The sequence below is a fragment of the Carassius gibelio genome, chromosome B22 (genome assembly GCF_023724105.1).
Source record: "Carassius gibelio isolate Cgi1373 ecotype wild population from Czech Republic chromosome B22, carGib1.2-hapl.c, whole genome shotgun sequence".
Taxonomy (NCBI): domain Eukaryota; kingdom Metazoa; phylum Chordata; class Actinopteri; order Cypriniformes; family Cyprinidae; genus Carassius; species Carassius gibelio.
In genome coordinates, this window is record NC_068417.1 from 7,995,065 (window position 1) to 8,022,762 (window position 27,698).

At 40.5% G+C, this 27,698-nt stretch overlaps 1 protein-coding gene and 1 long non-coding RNA gene across 22 annotated transcripts in view; one reads left to right on the top strand and one right to left on the bottom strand.

The window, feature by feature from the left end:
* The window catches only part of LOC127987708 (zinc finger protein 271), a 392,063-nt gene that overhangs the window by 183,562 nt on the left and 180,803 nt on the right, over positions 1 to 27,698 (top strand). For 7 of the 20 annotated variants that reach the window (XM_052590081.1, XM_052590088.1, XM_052590090.1 and 4 more), the window contains one exon: positions 11,328 to 14,428. The exons of 1 other annotated variant lie outside the window; for it this stretch is intronic. In XM_052590081.1, coding sequence (XP_052446041.1) covers positions 11,328 to 12,712 — 1,385 coding nt within the window. In that variant the 3' untranslated portion in view covers positions 12,713 to 14,428. 12 more of the 20 variants (XM_052590084.1, XM_052590080.1, XM_052590085.1 and 9 more) reach the window with 5 other exon arrangements.
* LOC127987801 (uncharacterized) overlaps positions 12,239 to 27,698 on the bottom strand; it is a 194,563-nt gene continuing 179,103 nt past the window's right edge. Inside the window, exons 3-5 of one of the 2 annotated variants that reach the window (XR_008161413.1) lie at positions 14,595 to 14,678; positions 12,468 to 12,551; positions 12,239 to 12,383 (exon numbers count right to left, since the gene is read on the bottom strand). This is a non-coding gene — a long non-coding RNA (uncharacterized LOC127987801). The remainder of the gene's footprint in view (positions 12,384 to 12,467; positions 12,552 to 14,594; positions 14,679 to 27,698) is intronic. The other variant, XR_008161414.1, reaches the window with a different exon arrangement.

A 27,698-nucleotide genomic window follows, 5' to 3' on the forward strand; every position in this document is an offset into this window, starting at 1 on the left:
GGTCAGCTAGTATAGACTAGACTGAACTGAACTGAGAAGGGAGGGTGTCTACACCTCTTTTAGCCCCTTAGGTCTTGTGATCTAAGCCGAAGTCATGTCTCAAATAGATATGAGATATTGGTCATACATCTGTGGTCCATAGAAAAATACCCAGATGTGCCTTGTGGTTCAGTTTAACTTCCACATTTTGGGAGGTCAGTGTTTATTTCATTTTAATATTTTTTCACAATGCAAAGCATTTAAAAATATACATTTAAATAGCTTCTTAATGAAATGATTTTACCCTAGTTGCATTAAATGATTGGTGTTGTGCTGCTGTGTCTTCAAGTGATCAGACTCTCCGTTGGCTGTTTCAGAGGCAGCCATTTTGGGGTGACATCATTGTAGCCCTTAGTTCACAACACTTAAGTGTCACCTCAGTCAACACTTAAGAGTCATTCTTAGACTTTACTGAAAGTTGCAACAAGTTACAACAAGTTACAAGTTACATTTACTTAAGTACATTTTATGGGTAACTAATACTTTTGGAGCATATTTAAAAAATGGGTACTTTTACTTAAGTACATTTCTAGTGAAAAAAAAAGTACTTTTACTTCGTTACTGTGAGCCACGCTCTTCTTGTTACTTAATCTTAAGGTAATAGAAGTTATAAATGCTTCAGTTTATTTCAAAAGCATCGTCTACTTTTCTCTGGGCAATGAGCGATGCTCATTCGTGAATGATTCTTTTGAGTCAATTCTGTTCAAAAGCTTGATCAGACCAGTTGGCAAACCAGTGAATTGGTTCGTGAATCAGTTTGAATGATTCGTTCAGTTCCCTGCTGTGCGCTCTGAGTGTTTGAACCGGTTCACTCAGAGTTGTAACAAAGTTTAAGAACATCAAGAGCGTTGAAGACGTGGCTTTGGATGCTACGGTCAATTAAAAGCGAAACTGCTAAGGCTATTGTTTGCTAGCGATGAATTTCTTTAATAGTTGAACAGAACGTGTGCAATGCAGAGACAGTGCAGAAAGGAGGTGCAAAGACAGGAAATTATGAACAACATTGCAGTCAGAAATTTAAAGGGGAAGGTGCACACGCATGCATATCAGGTACACGTTTGATCATTTTTGTGTAATTCTACATATGAATGGTAAATGGTAAATGGACTGCATTTATATAGCGCTTTCAACAGACCACACGGCCATCCAAAGCACTTTACAATTTGCCTCACATTCACCCATTCACACACTCATTCACACACCGACTGCAGTGTCAGCCATTGAAGGCGCCATCCAGCTGGGGTCAGGTGTCACTTGGTCAGGTGGAGCCGGGGATTGAACCACCAACCTTCGGGTTTGTAGACAACCTACATGAACCACTGAGCCACTGCCACAACACAATTATTGATATTTCCTCTATTTATGCTTGCAGAAATATACATTTGTTTACATTTTGCAGAACAGATGGAAGAAGCTCTGTCAATGTGCATTTGGTTTGTTATGTTCAGACATTCGGTAACTTCAGCCGTCATGTGATAAGTTTTCTCTCTTCTCCGTGTCAGAGGTTATTTATACATATATAAGACATAATTAATATACTTTAAAATATAATTTATTTCAGTGATGCAAATCAGAATGATCCTTCAGTCATGATCTTTCAAAAAATCATTCTAATATATTGATTTATTACCAGTTCTGATTTATTACCAGTTCTGGAAACTCTGCTGCTTAATATTTTTTGGAACCCTGTGACATTTTGTTTAGGGTTATCTGATGTATAGAAAGCTAAGAAGAACAACACTGATAGTAAATCAACATATTGGAATGGTTTCTGGAGGATTTAGTAGTTGTAGTTTCCCTTTCATAGGTCACTTCGTTGCTGCGGTGACGTCACCACGTATGGGAACACCTTCGGTGTGACGAATGTCTGAAGCCCTATACCATCCTGCCAATCCTATTGGCCAAATAGCGCTTGGCACCGCCCTACGCATGCGTACACATCGTATACCTGGGTGCCGCGCGCCATTTCGCTCAGATTTCATTCCTTCAGGAATAGCGAATCATCTGTGCCCTATCATCTCGCGTTCTCCAGCGATTTTCTTCGAGCAGTGTTTAACTCCTCTTTCGCGGACGCGATGAGTCAACGAAAGGTAAGAGCCGTATAATGGGTTTATCACAGGGAGGCACTCATGAGAGATTCGCTAGCAGCCTCTCTACATGTTCTCTCTGTGATAGCCTACGGCTATGGTAAAATAAAAGAAAAGTATCCGCGCTCTGGAGTCTATTTCTTAAGTCGCCTCGCGTCTAACCCCCACCGTTCGCTTCTGCGGTCGCCGAGGCCCAGCACGAGGTGTTGGTTAGGGGTGATATGTGCGGCTTGACTATGAATACAGTGATGCACTGGAGTTGCTCGCTCTTCCCCACTCGAGCGCGTTAATCAGAGCAGTTTTGCTTTTATACTATGTTTGTCTAACCGCGGCTTCGAACTCAGAGTAGGCTCTGGCCGGCATACGCGGTTCTCATATGCGGTTCTCTCCCTCCGAGCGAACAGGAGAAATGCGCCTCCCCCTCCTCAGTGTGCTATTATGTGGCTATCCGCGCGGTGGATAAACTACCCTTCTCACGGACCTCCACCAAGAGGTTTCGAGGTCCTGGAAGCAGCCTTAATCAGCGCATATCACGAACAGCGCGGGTTTTGCCACGATTAAGTGACATGGCAGACTGCTATTATACAGCGATGCCGTTTGACTACCTCTCTAGCCGAACGGATTGCACCGAACTCCGCCGCGACCTAAGTCTCTTCGAAGACGTATCGAGTCGTGTCTATTTCGGCAAATTTTATTCTCTTTATGGCGGTTCTTAACGAGAAGCCTCTCGTTCTTAACCCCACGCTCTAACATTGACTGTCTTACAGCACAGGCACTTCGAGCGTCACTGAACTGAGCTGTTATTTGAGCGCCCCCTCAGACACTGCACAATTCAGTCTTCAGAGTTTGAGGAACGGCATAAGAGACTGGCAAATATGGCCTGTTTATGATGGCTCACACAGCTGCCGCGTTTTCGCTAGCGGCGTGGCCCGATTTTTATCTTGGTGAATTAAATCCTGCCGTGGATACGCTTCAGGATTATACACAACGAAACACAGCGAGTTTTACGCATGCATTTTCCTTCATGTTTGCCAGGGACTGTGCCCTCCACTATAGAGTGCTGTTGGACCGCTAATGCACATCCAACCCTCTCACTGCAGTCCCCACGCTCTAACATTGACTGTCTCGCAGCAAACAGCGCTTCGAGCAGCATTGGATCAGGCTGTAACGCCAAAGTAAAAAAAAAAAAAAAAAAAAAATCCCTCAGACACTCTGCGCAATCCAGCTTTCAGAATTCGAGGGGCGATTCAACACAGACGACCCGTTTATGACGGCTCGCACAGCCGCCGCTTTTCGTTAGCGGCAGAGCCCGATGTTCAATTCATTGGCCTAATTCCTGCCGTGGACACGTTTCAGGATTATACACAACAGGACGCAATGGCTCTTATGCATACACTTCCCCTGTGCACGAATGCCGCAGGTTTTTCCATGCACGGACATTTAATGTGTATTACAGCATTGCAGAAAGCGAAAATTTTGAGACCACTAGTATGGTTTCGGGCCGTGTGGAACGCTTGCCCGGCTTTTCTCAATGGGTGTTACGCACAATTTGTCACAGATACTCTATTCAGTTTTTTAAGAGGCCCGCCTCTTTCCGCTGAATTCTTTCCACGGTGGTAAACCGATGGAAATAGCGGAGTTGCGACAGGAGATGTCAACTATGCTGAGCAAAGGGGCTATAGAAGACATACACCCCTCTCAGATTGAGGCAGGGTTTTTACAGCCGTTATTTGTAAAAAATAAAAACACTTCTCAAAATGCATGGATGCAGCTCTGGCCCCGTTGCGGCTCCAGGGCGTCCGTGTTTGAAACACTTAGACGATTGGCAGGTTTTAGCGCGATCGCAGACTCAAGCACATTCTCATCGGGTTCTTGTGCCGAATCACTTAAGAGCCTGGGCTTACACACAAATTTTCAGAGAAGTGTTTTAAACTCCTCTCAACGGATAACCTTTCTGGGAATAGAATTGGACTCTCGCACGATGACAGCCAAGCTTTCTCTCCCGCACGCTCAGACGATTGCGTCATGCGTGCGGCGCTTCAAAGCGGGTCGCACAGTGACAGCGAGATTGTGCCTCAGACTTTTAGGTCTAATGGCAGCGGCATTCCCCGTAATTTGTCTGGGGTTACTTCACATGCACCCTTTTCAGTGGAAAAATGGGCGTAAAGACGAAATATTTCACCCCGTTGTCTTCCGCATCAGACGATTTCGGTGACACGGAGTTGTGTGATGTCGTTAAACTATGGATGCCAACCGAATTTCTCCTACCGGGGTTCGGCTGGGGATTTGTGCTTTCCCAGAGACCGTCACGACGGATGCGTCTTTGACCGGTTGGGGAGCTGTTTGTCAAGGGCGACCAGCCCACGGAGTGTGGACAGCGGCACAACGCAGTTGGTATATAAACAGGTTGGAATTACTGGCAGTTTTTCTGGCTCTCCGGTAATTCGCGAATCTGCTGATCGGCCGTCTTGTGCTGCTCAGATCAGACAACACAGCGGTTGTGTCATACCTATATCATCAGGAAGGATTACACTCTCGCCCCCTGTGCAGGCTGGCGAGACATGTTCTTCTTTGGTCTCAGAACAAATTTTCTGTCGATCCGAGCTGTTCATGTCACTGGACGTTTGAACTTCGGAGCGGATATGCTATCCACACAGGCTCTGGAACAAGGAGAATGGAGATTACACCCCAAACGGTGAATCTCTTATGGCCTACGCATTGCCCACTATGCTTCTCCCCATCGCCCCTGGGCTTTGCTGTGTTAGCTCACAGTTGGCCCAGGACCAGTCTGTATGCTTTTCCCCGATTAATTTGATCCCAGCGGTATTATCCTAATAAGGCTGGACAGAGTGGAACAGCTACTGCTGGTGGCTCCGCAATGGCACACGCAGCCGTGGTTTGCGGACCTGATCAGTCTGTTAGCGGGCTCTCCATGGAGTTTCCCCTCAGACAGGATTTATTATCACAAGCACAGGGACTGATTTGGCACCCGAGGCCAGATCTGTGGAACTGTGGGCGTGGCCTCTGAGCAGAGTGAGTTAGTATGTCCCGGTCTTTCTGTTGAAACTACCGAGACTATTCTGAATTCTAGAGCAGCTTCTACGAGACGCTTATGCTTTCAAGTGAAGACTGTTTACGACCTGGTGTGAAAATCGTAATGTGGATCCAGTTTACTGCCCGGTGGCTTCAGTGCTGGAGTTCCTTCAGGATCGTTTTCGAATAGAGTGACGCCAGTCACTCTAAGGTTTACGTGGCAGCTATTCAGCTTACCACAAATATATAGACGGTACGTTAACGTTACCGAACATTTAAAAAAAATTGAGCAAAATGTCTCAAAACAGGTGAATGAACCTTCCTCAGTAGAGGCAAAAACCGCAACTCTGTCTGATGTCTGACTTACATTATAATTACGTCCATGAGGTTTTTGTGAAATTTGGATTAACTTATTGACAGTTAGGCTGTCTGATTATTAGCGAGTAGCTCAAATTACAAATAGTTTGAGCTGCATACATTGTTGTGTGCTGAGTTATTTGACCAGTTAAAGAATTACTTGTGTGTTAATAATATGCAACCATTACTCAGGAGTGTATGCAGTTAACATGGATCCCCTCTCAGTTCACAATGCTGTTTAAATTTCAGCTACTTCCACAACAAGCACACCTTCAGTGAAGCTCCTCCCACAACAGTATCGCCTTCAGTGAAGCTCCTCCCACTGCAGTTTATCAATAAATGCTGGAATAGTCCCATCAGTCTACAAGTGAAGACGAGCATCAAATCATCAGGAAGAAGTGAAATCTGCAGAGACAGAGTTTATTGAAGAACAGCGAGAACATGAGAGATCCAGAACCCTGCAGAATGAACCACACTGAAGAACAAACAGGTTGGTGTTTATTCTTGATTCTTCAGTGATGATGAACATTAAGAATATAGAGCTTCAAACAGTTTGTCATATTTTGATTCGTTGTGATAGGAAAGATATATAGAGCTGTTTAATAATATAGTTGAAGCAGCAAATAGTGAAGACCCCAATATACTTCAAACGAAATCAAAGAACGAACTGATGATGTAATTTCGAACAAAATCAGGCCAAAACGAAGTTCGTTTTGAGTTCATTTGGACAGTTCGAAATGGCTCACCAAAGCAAACTTTCTAGGGGAGTTTTTTTTTGACTCCCAAACACCTTTGAGTTTCTATTGGTCCTTGGCGGTTACGCAATCTGTGGAGGTGTTCTGAAACTCCACCTTCTTTGTCTCTTCATCTCTTCAGATTTTCCTCTGTTCGTTCATTCTGCAGAGGTCATCAAGTAGAGCAACATCTCCTGAATACACTGATTGTCGAAAACCTGAGCTGCACAAATATATCCACACCTGTACGATCACTCACGGACATACTTTAAGGGTGCTTTCACACTTGGTTCACTTGCCTGGTCCGAACCCGAGTTCGGTTGCTTCCCCCTACCCCCGCTGGACTGTGTTCATATTATAATATTTGAGTCCGAACCGTGGTTCGTTTGCGTCATCAATCCAGTAGCTGTTTACCCCGTTGCTTGGTAACGACAGCGCAGGAGAAGGCGGCAAATGCATAACATTACTCTGTGCACTTTTATGTAGTATGTTTTTGAACTGTTCGTTTTGTTGATAAAGCTTCGGTACAAAATGCTCTAAAGAACGTTGAAGGCGAACATTAATGAGATGTACAGCTCTCTGCTTGCAGTGCGCGTCAGTCACGCTCATCAGGAAAGTGAGTGAAACACACACACAAACACACATTTTCATCAAATAATTTGTCATTAAAAGCGGTTCACTTCCACGATTTGGTACGATTTCGTTCACATGAGCAGCGAACCGTACCAGAGTTCATATGAAGTGTACCCCAGACCACCGTTTTTAAGCAGACTCCGGTACGGTTCGGGGGTGCGCATCCGAGTACGGAAGACAGCGTTCACATCATCCAAACGAGCCGAATTCTGGCGTCAATCGACCCCGGGTGCACACCAAAAGTGCTAGTGTGAAAGCACCCTAAAGATGTAGGGACAGTATTTTAAATTCAATTCAAGTTTATTTGTATAGCGCTTTTTACAATACAAATCATTACAAAGCAACTTTACAGAAAAATATGTTTCTACAATATTTAGTAATAGCTTATAAGTGGTGATTGTCCGTTTGTGCACGCATGACAGGATTTGTAGAAAAATTCATACAAGTCGTAATCAGCCAGATGATGAACATTATTAATATTATTAATAATTTAATATATGATTCACTCACACTTGTAGCAATATTTGTTAGTTCTGTTGTTGATTCAGGGTTAGCATCATCTGAGGTCCTCTGAGGGTCAGCATCATCTCTTCTCAGGTGTTCTGGATCCAGACTGGAACTTGTGTAAATCCTAGTTATAAAACATAAAAACAAAGAAAGAAAATAGAGACATCATTAGCATAGCTGCTGTTCCAACAAAGTAAAATTAATTAGTTTAACCCAAGCTAAAAAATAAGAATGCACATTTGATCAGATACAACTATACTCACAGTTTAAGATACATTATTCAAATGCTTGGCGAAAGAGATGCGTTTTTAATCTAGATTTAAACAGAGAGAGTGTGTCTGAACCCCGAACATTATCAGGAAGGCTATTCCAGAATTTAGAAGCCAAATATGAGAAAGCTCTACCTACTTTTAGTGGACTTTGCTATCCTAGGAACTACCAAAAGTCCAGCGTTTTGTGACCTTGGGGAGCGTGATGGATTGTAGCGTGGTATAAGGCTAGTTAGGTACGCAGGAGCTAAACCATTTAGGGCCTTAAGTAATGATAATTTTTAACTGTTACGGAACTTAATAGGTAGCCAGTGCAGAGACTGTAAAATTGGGGTAATATGATCATATTTTCTTGACCTTGTAAGGACTCTAGCCACTGCATTTTGGACTACCTGTAGCTTGTTTATTGAAGAAGCAGGACAACCACCTAGAAGTGCATTACAATAGTCCAGTCTAGAGGTCATGAATGCATGAACTAGCTTTTCTGCATCAGAAACAGACAACATGTTTCGTAGCTTGGCAATGTTTCTAAGATGGAAGAATGCAGTTTTTGTAACATGGGAAATATGATTTTCAAAAGACAAGTTACTGTCTAATATAACACCCAGATTTTTGACTGTAGAAGAAGTAACAGTACATTCGTCTAGTTGCAGATTGTAATCTACAAGATTCTGTGTAGTGTTTTTTGGTCCAATAATTAATATCTGTGTCTTATCGGAATTTAATTGGAGAAAAGTATTGGTCCTCCAATCTTTTACAATTTTAGCACACTCTGTTAGCTTAGATAATTTAGAGGTTTCATCTGGTCTCGTTGAGATATATAGCTGAGTATCATCAGCATAACAGTGGAAGCTAATTCCGTGTTTTCTGATAATATAACCAAGGGGCAACATATATATTGAAAATAGAAGGTGACCTAGTACGGATCCTTGTGGCACTCCATATTTTACTGATGATAAATGAGATGACTCCCCATTTGAGTAAACAAAATGGTAGCGATCGGACCGGTAGGATCTAAACCATCTTAGAGCCTGCCCTTGAATACCTGTATAGTTTTGTAATCGATCTATGAGTATGTCATGATCTATGGTGTCGAACGCTGCACTAAGATCAAGTAAAACTAGAAATGAGATGCAGCCTTGATCTGACGCGAGTAATGTTGTATTTTCAGCATTTTTACTCCAGTCTTCAGAGTCACATCCTTCAGAAATCATAATATACTGATTTACTGATTATCAAACATTTAAAAAATAATTTCTTTAAACAGTTTTTTTTCAGTATTATTTGATAAATATAAGGATCCAAAGATCAGCAGTTATGTGAAATAAAAAGCTTTTGCAACATAATACACTATGTCATTCAAAAGCTCAATAAGTCAATATATAATTTTAGTTTTTTGGGAAAAAAATATAGAAATTAACACTTCTATTTAGCAAGGACTCTTTTGTGGGTTTGAGTCTCAGGCCAGCAACACCACTGCCCCCCGGGCACCGCAGCATAAATGATGACCACTGCTCCGGGTGTGTGTTCACTGTGTGTGCACTTTTGATGGGTTAAATGCAGAGCACGAATTCTGAGTATGGGTCACCATACTTGGCTGTATGTCACTTCACTTCACTTTGAATTGATCAAAAGTGATGATAAAGCAATAATTTTTCAAAGGATTTCTATTTCAAATTAAATGCTGTTCTTCTGAACTTTCTATTGATCAAAGAAACCTGAAAAAAAAATCTACTCCACTGGTTTCAATATTATCAAAATGTGTTTTTTTTATTTTTTTTTATTTTTTTGAGAAGCAAATCAGAATATCATAATTATTTCTGAAGGATCGTGTGACTGGAGTAATGATAGTAAAAATTCAGCTTTGAAATCTCTATAAATTACATTTTTGAAATATATCCAAATAAAAAACAGTTAATTTAAATAGGTTAGTAAAAATATTTCACATTATTTTTGTTTTGTTGCAATCGTATGTTTAATGTCTTCGTGTTTGCAAAAGTTTCTTGGCTTTTTTTCTGTGTAAAAACTGTTTTCATACAGCGATAGCTGGACGCTTTTGCCCATATTAGGATCTTCCTGAAATGGCTTTCTGCGCGAGAGAGCCTCCAGCTTCGAGTATGAATGAAACGCACACTACAGGAGTTGTTTGCGCTCGGTGATGTCCATCTCGCTGTATTCTGTGTCCGAATTAAATATCAAATCATATGCAGGAAAGGTGCGGGGGACGAATTCCCATGATATTAAAAGCGGGGGGTGTCCCCCACGTAATCTACGCCTCTGATTAAAACGATGAGTGGGCCCGGTGACATTTTGCTTAACTCTAAAAGAGTTAATTAGGTCAGTAAACGCAAGTCCTAAATGTATCATTTGTATTATCAGCGTGAATATTAAAATCTCCCATGATTAGCGCCTTATCAACTGTAACTAGAAGGTCTGAGAGGAAATCTGCTAATTCTTTTAGGAATTCTGTATACAGCCCTGGTGGTCTATACACAGTAGCCAGAGCAAGAGATACATTAGATTTCTTTTGCATGTCTGACAGTGTAACATTAAGCAGAAGTATTTCGAATGAGTTAAACCTGTATCCTGTTTTCTGGGTAACATTGAGAATATCACTATATATTGTTGCAACACCTCCTCCATGACCAGTCTGACGGGGCTCATGCTTATAACAGTAGTTTGGTGGAGTAGACTCATTTAGACCAAAATAATCATTTGGTTTTAGCCAGGTTTCAGTCAAGCAGAGTACATTAAAACTATTATCTGTGATCATTTCATTTACAATAACTGCTTTGGGTTTGAGTGATCTAATATTTATGAGCCCAAACTTTAAAGATTGTTTTTGTTAGTTTCCTTTACATGTTTCTGGTTTAATCACGATAAGATTTTTTCTAGATCCTACATTAAATTTATATTTTGACCTCACTATTCGGGGAACAGACACAGTCTTAATAGATTGTACAGCCCAAATACTTTTATCATTTAAGCGGGTGGAACAAAAGTCATCATAACAGTTATTTGAGAATTGTCTTACTAGTCACATGGAGCGAAGTGTCCTGGAGATGTTGTCAGAAAGCAGCTCTGCTCCAACTCTGCTGGGGTGTAAGCCATCAGCGCGAAACAGCCTGGGACGCTCCCAGAAAAGATTCCAGTTATTAACAAATAGCAGTTTCTGTTCTTTACACCATGACAACAGCCATTCATTTAAAGCAACAAGTCTACTGAACTTTTCGTGTCCTCGTTTGATACGTGGGCAGTGGTCCTGAAATGATGATCGTCACCGCGGGCGTCGTGCTGCGAACCGTCCCTCTTCAGCGTCTCCGTCTGCCGCAGCGTGGTGTCATTAACCCCGGCTTGAAGCACGAGGGGATACACGGGAGCGTCGTGACATGTTTACATTAATCTACACCCCGCCTCCAGCAGTGCGGGGGGTGTCGGATAGTTCGTTAACAGTATACCGTCCCTTAAACTTTTCTAACTTCTTTTTGCACCGAAATGAAGAATGAAAACGAACTTCGTTTGAAGTATATTGGGGGCCTTAAGGGTTCTTACTATAGAAACGCGGGATTTGTGTCTAATGTTTTAAAATGTTTAATAATTATTATTATTAAGTGTAACTGGAAGAACTGGAAGTGATTTGCTAAAGTTTTTTTTAACTTTTATTTTAGAGTTTATTGAAGAAAACGAGGAGCATGAAGAACAGAATAAAGAGGAGGATAAAAATGTCAAAACTGGAGAAAACTCTTTGAGTCGCTCTCAAACCAAACAGAAAGATTTAAAGAAGAGAAGAGACAAGAAATCTTTCACCTGCACTCAGTGTGGAAAGAGTTTGACAAACAAATATAGTCTTGAGATGCACACGAGGATCCACACTGGAGAGAAACCATACAGATGTGATCAGTGCGGGAAGAGTTTTACAGCATCATCATACCTAAAGATACACATGAACATCCACACTGGAGAGAAACCGTATGAATGTGATCAGTGTGGCAAAACATTTTTGAGGGCTTCATACCTGAAGGATCACCTGAAAGTTCATTCAAAGGAGAAACCACATTCATGTTCTTTGTGTGGAAAGAGTTTTTCACATCTGAAGGTTTTAAAATTCCATCAGAAGATACACAGTGGTGTGAGAGAATATATGTGTTTTGAGTGTGAGAAGATTTTTATTACATCTGAACATTTGAGACTGCACCAGAGGATCCACACTGGAGAGAAACCTTACAAGTGTTCACACTGTGACAAGAGATTCAGTCAGTTAGGACATCTGAAAAGACATGAGAGGATCCACACTGGAGAGAAACCTTACAAGTGTTCACACTGTGACAAGAGATTCAGTCGGTTAGGAGACCTGAAAACACATGAGAGGATCCACACTGGAGAGAAACCTTACAAGTGTTCACACTGTGACAAGAGATTTAGTCGATCAGGATCCCTGAAAATACATGAGAGGATCCACACTGGAGAGAAACCTTACAAGTGTTCACACTGTGACAAGAGATTCAGTCAGACAGCATCTCTGAAATTACACGAGAGGATCCACACTGGAGAGAAACCTTACAAGTGTTCACACTGTGACAAGAGATGCAGTCAGTTAGGATCCCTGAAAATACATGAGAGGATCCACACTGGAGAGAAACCTTACAAGTGTTCACACTGTGACAAGAGATTCAGTCATTTAGGAGACCTGGAAACACATGAGAGGATCCACACTGGAGAGAAACCTTACAAGTGTTCACACTGTGACAAGAGATTCAGTCAGTTAGGATCCCTGAAAACACATGAGAGGATCCACACTGGAGAGAAACCTTACAAGTGTTCACACTGCGACAAGAGATTCAGTCGGTTAGGAGACCTGGAAACACATGAGAGGATCCACACTGGAGAGAAACCTTACAAGTGTTCACATTGTGACAAGAGATTCAGTCAGTTAGGATCCCTGGAAACACATGAGAGGATCCACACTGGAGAGAAACCTTACAAGTGTGTAGCAGAAATGAGTCAAATCAGACAAATCAAAGAGTCTATCAGAGCTGTGTGCATTGAAACATAAGCTGAATTCCTCAGGAAGTCATAAATCAGTTCTAGTGCCACAGGAACCAAGCAAGATAACCAACCAACTTGTTCACACAACAGCTTTCAACATTAACACCAATAGAACAATTATTGACAATTTTAATTCGAAGAAGAGATTGTCAAATTTATTGTTCGTGATTGAAATGCAACGCTGGACATCACATGTAAACCCAGGAGATCAAGTTAAATACTTGCATTGACTTCCCCCCCCCAGCCAGTGAAACCAGACTGAAATTCCTAAGGGGGAAGGGCTTTAAACCTTTGTCTTCACAGAAAAGTCCTTTGCCAGAGAATGGCAAAGAAACCCTTTTATACATTATATATGGACCAGAATGAACTCAAAAAAGACTTATGAATGAATCATTCCATTGCTTAACTCCATATTCATTTACGTGTAACCCACACATTTGACTATCATATATAATCACTTATTGTGTATGTCTTTTGATAACTATAGGATACCTAGTCATGTCTAGTATTCAAATAATCGCATTTTCTTGCTTGATATTGTCCTGACAATCATTTATTTGTAAAATATATCATAATCATGTTATAGGAATCATATCCAAAATTAGACCCTGTGAGGCAAGAACCACATGCTTGGTAAGATAAACAAATGATTTATGATACCCACCCCAAGAACATATCTGATTGGTCAAGGCAACATTTGAGGGGTGGCCAACAAGGAAGTTTTAAATACTTTGGACCCCATGAAATTCTGCTTTTAGTTCTAGTCTAGCTGCTGCTATTAGCCATGTCGGCTTTTAGTTCTAGCATTGCTCGTGCTATCAGTCATGCCTGCTCTTAACTTTTAGCTTGTAGCTTTGCTACCTAGCTTTAGCTTGTAGCATCTAGCCATGCGGTAGTCATCATTGTTCTTTGAGCGCGGTTCCAGCGTGCCTGCCTGCTGCTGCTATGAGAAGGAACACAACCTAGTCTCGTCAAACTTTATTTCTTTTCTTTTCCGTTTGAGAGTTTCGTGTTCTGAGTTAAGTTTTGTAACGTCCATTCAACTTCAACCAGCGAACACGACTCTGCACTTTCAGCCAACGCCCAACAACCACGGGCTTCCCAAGACGTCACTTCAGAGACTGAACTTCCAGCCAATCAACGACCTCGGGATAGCCCTTTCACCGAGGCTCCTTCTTCACAGGAGATGCAAGTAACTTTACCTCCAGACTGTGACCTTTACTGGTGTATCTAATATAATTTTAACCTCATTGAGGAACTCAATGCGAGCGCTAATTACGTGATTGATGGTTGTTCATGTTTATGCAATTTAACGTATTGCTGTTAACTTGGGTTTCCATATTTCCATTCTCTTAAACTCATCTTTCCCTAACTTTCGACCTTCCTGCAACTTGTGTGAATGTGTGTGTGCGTGCGTTTATGTGTTAGATTAGTTTGTATGTCTTAGATTTATCTAATAAAGCCTTATTCATATTGAAAAGAGAAGTATCTTGTGTTTTGTGCTTACAAGTTAATGTCTTAAACTGTCGATCTTGTTACTGTGCTAATTGATAGTGTTTTCACTATAGTTTGGATATTAGTATCCAGCGCAGATTTGATGTTAAACGGCTCGTTCACTGAACCGCAGGCGCGTCTCCGTGAGCAGCCGTGAAACAGTGATTCTGTTCAAATTCCCTTTAAAATCTTAAATGATTCCCTTTGAGCTAAATTGACCTGTTTCCCTTACAAGTGTTCACACTGCGACAAGAGATTCAGTCGGTTAGGAGACCTGGAAACACATGAGAGGATCCACACTGGAGAGAAACCTTACAAGTGTTCACACTGTGACAAGAGATGCAGTCAGTTAGGATCCCTGAAAATACATGAGAGGATCCACACTGGAGAGAAACCTTACAAGTGTTCACACTGTGACAAGAGATTCAGTCATTTAGGAGACCTGGAAACACATGAGAGGATCCACACTGGAGAGAAACCTTACAAGTGTTCACACTGTGACAAGAGATTCAGTCGGTTAGGATCCCTGAAAACACATGAAAGGATCCACACTGGAGAGAAACCGTATCACTGCACTGTATGTGGGAAGAGTTTCCGTAATTCATCTTCTCTACTTAAGCATAACAAAGAACATTCACAGTCAGTAGTAGGGGATACACAGACTAATCGACTACTCGATATCAATGCTCTGCCATGACGCTTTAAGCTTGATGTTGATTAGTCGCTGGTCCTATAGATGGCACAACAGGATAATAAACCTTTGAAGGACTTCCACATTTATGCTCCTTTTCCAAACAGTTAAAATGTCAAATAAATGTATGCTCTGAAAGCTCCACAAGACATGTATGAATATAATACTGGATGCTTGAAATTGAACGGGAGAATGCACATTTTAAAGAGCTTATTGTACAGGTAAATTAATCACTGTTCTAATCTAATGCGCTGCTGCACTGTAACACACACACACATAGACTACAGACAGTAGCTCGAACATCACGCATGCACAGAATCATTCAGTGAGGAAATGTACTGTCATCTCTGTTCTGTTTTTTCTCAATAAAATAGCTTAGAAACTGAAAATTTAAATCATATATTTCTTAATAACTAAAGCCCACAGCGTCACTACTAATACAGAGACACTGCCATGTATAGGGTGACCATATAACCCATTTTCCCAGGACGTGTCCTTGCTAGGATTGTTATATTGTCTAAAATATCCAGATTTTGGCTGTTTGTGCAGTGCAGATCGATCATTGTATGACATTCATAAGAGCTATAGAGAGCAGAGCAGACGGCTCCTCATTGATTAAAATCACTCTCTTGGTACTTTGGTGTCATACAATGATCGGTGCACAGCGACGCTTCAAGTTGAATGAACAAACAAACACCTAACATGTAAGTGTATTTGCATTCCTTTGATCGTTCTTTGTAGATCTCACCTTCTCGCACGCCACGATGCTGGACGATTGGTTGATTATGTACCATACCTGCATGTTATTGGTCAAACTACTTTGGGTGTTTCAGGCAATATAGAAATCCTGGCAAGGATGCGTCCTGGGAAAATGGCTCATATGGTCACCCTAGCCATGTAGAAATAATTCACACACACAATCGCTCTCACTAATGCATTCATACAAATGTAATCTTTACTGTGCTGCGTTATCTATATCTGATTTAGAAGGAGCAGAAATCTGTGAGAAATCAACACAAAGGCAAAAGAACTGATACAAATGAGCTGTTATAGGAGCAATAGACGTGTCATGTGCCATAGATAAAGATGGGACCAAGTCACACATGTGCAAGTCTCAAGTAAGTCTCAAGTCTTAACCTTCAAGTCTCAAGTAAGTCCCAAGTATTTTTTTCTTGGGCAAGTCAAGTCAAGTCAAGTCACAAGCTATGTCAAGTCAAGTCCAAGTCAAGTCACCTTAATATTGTTATTTTACCTGCAGAATCTGATCTTAATAAAGTTAAAAGACAAAATATAAGTAACTGTCAGTAAATTAAAATAATTTGGATTTGCATTGTAAATTCTCATGTTCAGTAAAATACATCATGGAATCAAACAAAATTTTAACTTCCTAAAATTATTTATTTTTCACTTCTGCTGAAAAAATGAAAATGTTTTACATTTTCAACATTGATTTCATAAAACTAAACATCCAACAGACTCCTCTCTGAACACCTCTCTCTCTCTCTCTCTCTCTCTCTCTCTCTCTCTCTCTCTCTCTCTCAAACACAGTTTACATACAACATTAAACTGTTACATTTCTTCTCTCTCTCTCTCTCTCACACACACACTCTCTCTCTCTCTCTCTCTCTCTCTCAGAGTATAGAATATAAATATGACGTATTTTCAGTTGTTTCATACTTTTTTTGTTATGTACAGTACAGACCAAAAGTTTGGACACACCTTCTCATTCAAAGAGTTTTCTTTATTTTCATGACTATGAAAATTGTAGATTCACACTGAAGGCATCAAAACTATGAATTAACACATATGGAATTATATATGGAATTATATACATAACATAAAAAAGTGTGAAACAACTGAAAATATGTAATATTCTTGGTCCTTCAAAGTAGCCACTTTTTGCTTTGATTACTGCTTTGCACACTCTTGGCATTCTCTTGATGAGCTTCAAGAGGTAGTCACCTGAAATGGTCTTCCAACAGTCTTGAAGGAGTTCCCCGAGAGATGCTTAGCACTTGTTGGCCCTTTTGCCTTCTGTCTGCGGTCCAGCTCACCCCTAAACCATCTGGATTGGGTTCAGATCCGGTGACTGTGGAGGCCAGGTCATCTGGCGCAGCACCCCATCACTCTCCTTCTTGCTCAAATAGCCCTCGATGCCTTCAGTGTGACTCTACAATTTTCATAGTCATGAAATAAAAGAAAACTCTTTGAATGAGAAGGTGTGTCCAAACTTTTGGTCTGTACTGTATGTATATATATATATATGTAATATGCACTTCTCATGATTGGGTAATCGCGGCAGCTACATTTGTTTTTCTGATTAATTGTTTTGCTCTATGAGAAAGACAAGGTAACAAAAATTTATACGCGCTCATAATGGAAGCAACGCGCTCACGACGCGCACCGCATCGAGTAAAAAACATCTAAACTTTTCAGAATGCCCCAAGCGCACCGCAGGTCATGTGACAATAACTAACCAATCAGCTTCACCCTTTCCCGTATCAACGTTGAAAGCTCAGCTAAGATGGAGGAACAGCTGTTCATAGCTGTATATGGATTGCCATTTTGAAATGAATTTAGTAGCAGAGCTACTGCGAGCGATTTTTAGTGCTGCAAATCCATTTATCCTTTGCTGAAATTTCTACGTCTTCATTGAGAGAGAGCGTGTCGTGGATGCTTATCAAAGACAGACGCCCCAGGAGCACTTCTGCCCGAGCGCTTTGGAAAGAAGGAGAAAGCGGCGCGACTAGCGTTTTCCACGCGTTTTTAGTCGCGAACTATTGAAGACAAAAGCGATGACCCTCGGTACCTCTCAGGCTGACATGTTGATGTGATGTGATATCTGATTTAAGTGGGCGTGGTGTGTGTAAGGTAGAGAGGGCATGACTGATGATAGTGTCCTGATCCAGTCACGACGCTATTCTCAGCCTGCGCTCCAGCTGAGTAATCAACTTTATTTAAAAAAATAATTTATATATTTTATATTCAAACTGAAAACATGATTTGATTAACACTCAAGTCATTCAAGTCATCGTGTCTCAAGTCAAGTCATGTCCCGAGTCTTTAACTTCCAAGTCCGAGTCAAGTCTCAAGTCCTAAAAATAGCGACTCGAGTCAAAGTCACCAAGTCACAAGTCCCCATGTCTGGCCATAGATGTGTAAAATCTGTTTTGTTTTTTTTTCAGCTCCAAGCTTATTTGTTCATTAAGGACGTGATCAGTGACTAGTCGACTTCGACTAGACTTTCATCACATAAAAGTTGACTTGAAAGATGCGCCAAAAAACGCTGAAAATAAAGTGGATTTGCGCATCTTCTCTATTAACAACGGCTCTGTGTAGTAACAGCTGCTCTATGTGCAATCACGCACCTGATGGAATTAACGGCTGATTAGAGAACCGGCTTTACTGACGAGATGCGAATAACGATCGGCCGATCGCGATCGGAGCACCCCTAATTTTCTTTGTCTCTCCAGAAACATGTTCAACATGTCAGACAATGTGCTTCAGCGGCTGTTAGAGAATGGTCTTTTTGTCAAGGCGGAGAAATGCGAATTTCATGCACAATCTGTTTCCTTCCTAGGGTACATCGTCTCGTCTGAGGGAATTCGCATGGATCCTGACAAGGTTAAGGTTGTGGTGGATTGGCCAAGTCCAGATTCCCGTAAGGTCCTACAGCGGTTTCTGGGGTTTGCCAATTTCTACCGGCGTTTTATTCGCAACTTCAGCCAACTAGCCGCACCTCTGACTGCCTTGACCTCCCCCAGAACGGCCTTCAGGTGGTCAGATGCAGCCGAAGCTGCATTTGCTAAACTGAAGAGTCACTTTGTTTCGGCTCCCATTCTGATTGCCCCTGATTCCTCACTTCAGTTCGTGGTGGAGGTCGATGCGTCAGAGGTGGGGGTAGGAGCAGTTCTTTCCCAGCGGTCTCCCTCAGATAACAAGATGCACCCTTGCGCGTTTTACTCTCACCGTTTGTCTCCCGCGGAAAGTAATTATGATATTGGTAACAGAGTTGTTGGTGGTCAAATTAGCGTTAGAGGAGTGGCGTCACTGGTTAGAGGGTTCGGGGGTGCCCTTTATCGTTTGGACTGATCACAAGAACTTAGAGTATATACGATCAGCTAAAAGGCTCAATTCCAGGCAGGCTCAGTGGGCACTTTTTTTCGGTCGTTTTGATTTTACTCTATCGTACCGCCCCGGGCTCCAAAATCATCAAGCCCGATGCACTTTTGGTCCGTCCGAACGCCCATCCACTCCCGAGTGTATTTTTCCTGAGACATTAGTGGTCTCTACTCTAACATGGGAGGTCGAGTCGAAGGTCCTAGCGGCCTTAGAAGGGGTAACGCCTCCGCCCGCGTGCCCACCGAACCGTTTATTTGTGCCGGATGAGTTAAAGTCCTGCGTCATTAAGTGGGGTCATTGCTCTAACATAGCTTGTCATCCAGGGGTTAATCGAACCAGATCTTTGGTCAAGCAACGGTTCTGGTGGCCAGGTATGGCTCGCGACATCCGCGATTTTGTTTTGGCTTGCTCGGTTTGCGCCACTGGTAAGACTTCCAACCGTCCTCCAGATGGGTTACTCCAACCGCTGTCTGTCCCTTCAAGACCCTGGTCCCACATCGCGCTAGATTTTGTCACCGCCCTCCCACCCTCCCAAGGGTATACGGTTGTTTTGACCGTTGTGGACCGGTTCTCGAAGGCGACCCATTTCATACCCTTGGCCAAATTACCTTCTGCCAAGGAGACAGCGGTCGCTGTCATTGACCACATCTTCCGGATACATGGCCTCCCGGTGGATGTGGTTTCTGACAGGGGGCCCCAGTTTGTGTCCAAATTCTGGCAGGAGTTTTGTAAGTTGCTGGGGGCAACGGTTAGTCTTTCCTCTGGGTTCCATCCCCAAACCAATGGTCAGACCGAGAGAGCCAACCAGGATTTAGAACGCATGTTGCGATGTTTGGCGTCCAAGAATCCTTCCTCCTGGAGCCAACAACTCTCTATGATTGAGTACGCACATAATTCGTTACCAGTGTCTTCTACGGGCCTCTCCCCGTTTGAATCTAGCTTAGGTTACCAGCCACCTGTTTTTCCCAGTCTGGAATCCGAAGTCGCGGTCCCCTCTGCCCACGCCTTTGTCCAGAGGTGCCGCCACACCTGGAACAGAGCCCGTGAGACTCTCTTGCAGGTGAGGGCGTGCATCAAGGCTAAGACCGATCGCCACCGGTCAAAGCCACCCGTATACGTCGTCGGTCAAAAAGTGTGGCTTTCTACTAAGAATATTCCGCTCCGCTCAGTTGCTAATAAACTTGCTCCCAAATTCATTGGCCCGTTTACTGTCACCAAAATCATTAGTCCGGTGGCAGTCCGCCTCAAATTGCCTCCAGCGTACAGGAGGATTCATCCCGCCTTTCATGTTTCCAAAATTAAACCAGTTTTTCACTCACCGCTTAATCCGCCTGTCCCGGTTCCTCCACCGCCGCGACTCGTAGACGGGGAACCCACCTATTCGGTTAACAGTATTCTGGACTCGAGGCGGAGGGGACGTGGATTCCAGTACTTGGTGGACTGGGAAGGTTACGGTCCAGAGGAGAGAAGTTGGGTACCTGCCCGGGACATTCTGGATCACTCCCTTATCGATGATTACAATCGACAGGTAAGGGGTGGTGGGAACGCCGAGAGGCGTTCCTAGGAGGAGGGGTACTGTCACGGTTCATTGATACATAATGTAGTCTTGTTGTCTGTGTGTAGGTTGCGGGATATATCACCTGATTGTTCTGTGTGGGCGTCGTCGCTGATTACTGATCAGCTGCAGCTGCGGCTTATTCCATCTGGCCTATATTAACGCCTTGTCTTTCATCTGATGTTTGTCAGATCGTTGTTTGGAGTCCTGGTGTTGTGTTGTCCCCCGTGTAGTTGTTCCTGCTCTGGATCTCTCGTCTCAGTTTCCTGTTGCCTGTTTGTTCCTTGGATATTCGTTCTGGATTACATCGTTCATCACTTCAGCCACGGGCACTTCACGGACTCCTCTCATCACAAGCACCAACGCCCATCAAGGTCCCTGTGTTGCCATCTCTCCTGCTGCTAGTTTGTCTTGTCATCTCCTGCATATCTGACTCTACTGTGATATACGCTCATTAAAGAGATATTAACTTGCACTTGCATCCAGTCTTCTTTTCCGTGACAATGTTGAAATGAACATCAACTAAGATTAATAAATGCTGTAGAAGGATTGTTCTTGCTTAGATCATGTTAACTAAAGTAGTTAAATAAAATTAACTAATGGACCGTTATTCAAAAGTGTTATCGATTAAGTTTATCATCACTTGATTATAAGGATTTCATTGCTTTTCACAAAACTGTGAACTGATTCTATGTATTCTTTTTTTCTTCCCTTTTAGCCATTTGCAAACAGGACAAGGACAACCTTAAGGAAAGCTGAGGAAACCTGTTCTCTACATTTCCAAGAGACAAGACTATACCTCCCTAGACTAGTGTTGTGTTTGTACTAAACCCAGAGCAGCCCTGAATGAATCGACAGAATGACCCAGCTCATATTCTAATACTATATACTGCAATTAAAAAGCTTTGCACAGGCTTTTTAATGCTGATAATGTACTGCGTGTGTCTTTACACAAAAACTACATGATGTTAATAGCCTATAAATGAAAAACATAGGAACTCATAGTGAGTCCAGCTGCAATATCATGATAAACTCAGTGTGATGTTGTTATAATGATTATTAATTTTGATTAATATAAAGTTTTTTGAGGGGACCATCTCATATTCTGGTCTGTGATAAACATAACTATACTTTGAGATTTTGTTGTGCAAGGTAAACCTCACATACTCACACTCAAACATTCATATCAGTAACTAGTTACAGTAGTTACTTAATTCAAAAAGTAACTCAATTACTTTGTTGATTACTTACACCAAAAAAGTAATGCATTACTGTTTTACTGTTTAGTTACTTTTTTAAAGAACATTCTTTAATGTTCCTGTTAATGCACTTTTATGCGTTATGGTCTATACAAACACAAAGTAAAACAGAAGGTAATTTTTAAACGCTATTTTGAGTGTTTAAAAACTATTTTGAGTGTTTTTTAAGTCAGACCAGCACAAACTGAATATTATATATCACAAGGATTTCTGAAATAAATAACAAAACACCTGAATAATATATTCAGAATCAAAAACTAAAGTGGCTTCTGCATCATAAAAGCTGTTGTGTTGAGCCCTTAAAAATGTTCCTTTCACAGCTTAAGTATGAAAACTATCAACAATGGACAACATCACACTAAACGTTTTGAAATAAATCAATGAAAGCAATCTGAATTATTCAGAATACATTTCGTGACACATACATATGTATATAAATGCTGTTTAAAAATGAAATCTATGTTCTGACTGAACCTATTGTTGTTCAGTTATTTATTATGTTATTATTCATATTTTACAAATCATTTTATGCTATTATAAATCTATTATATCACATACTGGTATGTTATTGTACCGTTGTACTCGCTTTTCATATAATTCACTTTAAGTTGTACTACATATACTTTTTAATATAAAATATCACTTGTGCTATATTTCTACTGTGCACTGTATCAGTGATATTTTCATTTTCACTGGATCCATAGCCTCATCAATTACATGTTATTATTTGTTGTGGAGTTCATCTGTAGGCTATAGTGCTATCAAAATGAAAAGCAGACTACAAGTGTGTCACTTTTTGATTTGTATTTACTTGTTTTATTAATTTTCTCAATGATAGTAAATTATTAGTGTTTAAAGATGTATTATTTAGATTTTATCCCAGTATTTCAAAGGGAATGAGCTGTGTTCTGACCTGAGACACAAGAAAGAGAGAGAGAGAAAAAAAGAAAGAAAAATGTTGGGACTGAACACAGAGAAAGCAATAAAACAACTAATGTACATTCAAATTACATTACATTAATATGTCACAGTTATACTAAATTAACAGATTTGTAAACCGAAAAAAATCAACGAAATCAACAAGTGAGACAAATGTGAGCTTTCAATTAATAACTTTCCAAACCTAACTAAATAACTGGAGGCAAAGTTTTTTTTTAACTGCACGTAGATCACAAACCTCTGAAATCGGTTGATAAATGTGAACGTTATCGTGTTTTTATTCAGTAAAATCCGCAGCTCCCCCGTTTACTTTGATTTGTTTTAAGGCAAGGCAGTCTTGCCCTCACCAACATGGCGGACGCGTTGACGTATAGCGGCAACGGCTCAAAGCGGCCAATGAGGCAGGTATTTATATGTCTATGGGCCAGCCGCCCTTTCTTTTTTTGAAAGAGAGGTTCCATTCGTTTACATGCAGGGGGCGGGGTTTATTAGCGGAACTTCTCAGGACTCGGTTTTATGCCCCGGCACACAAGTCAGATTTTTGGCGCCTGGAACTCCTTAACCCGAGAGCTTTTTGGAAAGAGAGCAGGTTTTATATCAAAGTCTGTCCGTAATGCCAGGTAACGTACCTTTGTGCAAAGCGCTGTTATTTAAGTCTTCGCCTGATGAGAGCACAAAGAGCTGCCGAAGCTTTAGACGTGGAGTCTTCTGAGGTTAGTTTTAACTGTTCACGGCATTTCGCCTATTTAAAGGGTTAGTTCACCCAGATAGCAAAATTATGTAATTAATAACTCACCCTCATGTTGTTTCAAACCCGTAAAACCTCGCTTTATCTTTGGAACACAGTTTAAGATATTTTAGATTTAGTCCGAGAGCTCTCAGTCCCTCCATTGAAGCTGTGTGTACGGTCTACTGTCCATGTCCAGAAAGGTAAGAAAAACATCATCAAAGTAGTCCATGTGACATCAGAAGGTCGGTTAGAATTTTTTGAAGCATCGAAAATACATTTTGGTCCAAAAATAGCAAAAACGACGACTTTATTCATCATTGTCTTCTCCTCCGTGACTGTTGTGTGAGAGAGTTCAAAACAAAAAAGTCTATATAGCCGGTTCGCGAACGAATCATTCAGTTCACCAAATCGAACTGAATCGTTTTAAACAGTTCGCATCTCCAATACGCATTAATCCACAAATTACTTAAGCTGTTAACTTTTTTTAATGTGGCTGACACTCCCTCTGAATTCAAACAAACCAATATCCCGGAGTAATTCATGTACTCAAACAGTACACTGACTGAACTGCTGTGAAGAGAGAAATGAAGATGAACACTGAGCCGTTTTGTTCGTTATCTGGCTCGGCTCGGTGTTCATCTTCATTTCTCTCTTCACAGCAGTTCAGTCATTGTACTGTTTGAGTAAATTAATTACTCCAGGATATTGGTTTGTTTGTACTGCAGAAGTTATTGAATGAGTGTTTATATTAGTTTTATAGTAAATTAAGTTACAAACCTGATAATAATGCACAATGTTTCCATCTAACATTTATTTTGAGGTACATCTCGTCATATTATCAGAGTGTTTTACTAGTTAGCAGTAAACCGAATGACAAAATGTTAATTTTGGGTTGGAGTATCCCTTTAATATATTGTTGGTCCTCTCTTGTTTTTGTTTGATGCAAAAAAATTAAATCCAAGTCAGTCAATCCAAATTTTAGTATGCAAATTTATTCAAAGAATATAAAATGTGAGAATTCAAATTATCATTTGCAGATTATCAACAGATTATAAAATATTTTCTACCTTATTCTGTGCAGAAAATTTAAATAATTGCTAATTAAATGTAGCCTAGTATATAAAATAATCATAAAATTGCCTTTAGGAAAAAAATATCGATTACAAATGATTGATTATTGTCCAGCAGTGTATTTGATTTATTACAGCTAATTAAAAGTAATTAAAAAAGAAGATAATTCCTTGTAAATAATAATAATAATTATTATTATTATTATATAGGCTACATACATAAAAATGATTGTATTTGACATTTCTGTCACTTCTGAAATTATGGCTACGCCCCTTGTGTGACAAAATGTTAGCTTATACATAATACTCTTTAAGCTCTTTTTTTTAAAAAACTTGGCTTACATACATTTTTACGTATGCCATGTCGCATCATTAAACTAGCATTTAACAATGGACAAAAGTTTTTTTTTTTAACCTATGGTTCTCTAACCATAAATGCTTCTGTAATTTGCCCTCTGTCTAAGCATTTAAAGAATTTAATAGAAGCATTTAAATAATCCCGTGAATGCACTTAAAGAATGCAGAATCAAATCGTTATACTCGAATCGAATTTACTTGTGAATCGAATCAATTTGAATCGTTCTAATTTTGCAAAAATCGTTCTTGAATCGAATCGAAAACCTATGAATCGTTATCGAATCGCTGCCTTGCCAAAGATTCACAGCCCTATTAAATACTGATCAACACTTCATTAATAATTACACTAGTGTTGTAAAACCAATGCCATTCTTTATACTTATTTACAATTGTGTAAATATAGAAATATAACTAAATATAGTAATATAATATAATTATGAAAAACAGTAAACAAGTTTCACCCAAATTTAATTTGTCTTTTAATTTATGAATTTTAAACATTTTAATTTTTGTTAAATAAAGGGGATTTGCTATTAAAATTAAAACATGGAAGAAATATTGTGTGATTTAATTTTTAATTAACAGTAGTAGCAGTATCACATACATTTTACTAAATAATAGTAATATTTATAGAACAATGCCTTTATGTAAAAATTAGCTTTTAATGAATGCATATTTGTCATTTTAACTGAACCTAAGACTGGTGGTGATGCTTAAGATATTTTTGGTCTTTGATGATTGATGAGCTGCTGGTTCATGAATATTAATCATGTTGTCTGCGTTCGGTCAAACTGATTTGCTGAAATCAAAACAGGGATGGTTATAGATGAGCGCCAGCCAATGAAATTGCCATTTGCGAATTAGCTCCGCCCACTACCGGAGAAACCGGCATATCTACTGCTTGTTCGAAAAATATGAATAATTCTAAATGAACTCAGGAGAAGACAACAAAGAATATAGTTTACATGTAGCATGTCGATTCAGCGTGGTAAGACTCTCGCTCTCTCTTTCTTTGCATGTGTGAGAAACGGAGCTATCAGCAAAGCAACGGCGAGTCGTGCGCCTTCACAAAGAGTTTACAGTTTGGCAAATATCATAGACAGTAAAGAGACAAATACAGGTGTACTGTGCGTCCATTGAGATGAATTGAAAAGTACAGATCGCTTGATGGAGAGAGAACTCTGAAGCGCTCAGTCAGTGTTCAGCGAGTGAAAATATATCTGCGCCATGCAATCTTATAATAGCCTCGAACACACACTGGCGAGTAAAATCTAAGAATTGATTCGCCAATGGCTAACAATAGACATAATTTAGTCGCCCAGAGTAAAATTTATTCACACATGCGAGTGATTTACACGCAATGTAGAGGCTGTTTTGAGGGGTTGCCGTGAATAAACCTTTAAATTGACACTGGTTTTACTCAAATGCAATGGTAAAATGCTTAGGAAGTGACGCAGAACAGTTCTGGTGATGTTGTTTATTTATTAATGTCCTCATTGAGATGGCAGATGCTGAAATTACTGCAAGCGTCACACGCTTCAGTCTATGTAGTAAACAAACCCACACATCTCTCTGCCTTTCATTCATTCACACAGAGACGAGCAGAACATGCATGATTCAGATTTCAACCAACTTTTGCAGCTTAACATTTACAGATACTGGTCTGTATGGAGATTTGATTTGATTAATTTATGCTCACTTTGACAAATTCTGTGACTGTCCATATTAAAATGTAAATTTCATTCTCATGACTGGATTTTGAAATTCCGTCCGCGTTTACTGCTTCGCGGAAATCATTGCGCTGTATGCGTCAAGAACCGGGTTGAGCTGGTACTCGGTACCACCGGTACTTACAGAAACCTAGTACCGTGACATTTTCATTTTTTTAGTACCGACTTGATACCGAAGTACCAGGTCTTTTGACAACACTAAATTACACAATATTAATGAGATAATATATATATATATATTGAAGAAAGGATATGATCAGCGGCATCCACTCAATCGTCTCCTTCAGTGGTATATAAGAATACCTAGTATCTCAAAAGTCAAAAGTTAAAATATAAAATCCAAAGTATCCAAAAGTCAAAGTATCTGAGTTAAATAAACCTGTAAGAGTCAAAGTAAGTGAGCCCGGAATACAAGAAAAAGAAAAGATGAGATGGTCAGCTAGTATAGACTAGACTGAACTGAACTGAGAAGGGAGGGTGTCTACACCTCTTTTAGCCCCTTAGGTCTTGTGATCTAACCCGAAGTCATGTCTCAAATAGATATGAGATATTGGTCATATGTCTGTGGTCCATATAAAAATACCCAGATGTGCCTTGTGGTTAAGTTTAACTTCCACATTTTGGGAGGTCAGAACGTCCTATAATTACTAATCCTATGATCACCAGTATTTAGATTTTACTGCCTAGGCTCCGTTGAATGCATAGTTTTTCGATTAATCGTTTTTTAAAATGTGGTCGATTCAAAATCGATTCTCAAAGGCCATGAATCTATGTTTTCTCAACCCGCGGCCCGTCCCGAATTCAAATGCGGCCCACCGTATGCTGAACCCACAGACACACAAACACAAAACTTATGCAACTCACTTGAAGAAGTTCAAGCAAATCGAAACACCATATACTACGCAGCAATCATCCTTAATTGAAGAAACGTGGCAAAACATCTCTGGAGAGAACCTCATATTATTAAATTTGAAAGTGCTTTCCATATTTGGATAAATATAGGCTACATTTGTGAACAAACATTTTCTGCAATGTCGCGCGTCAAG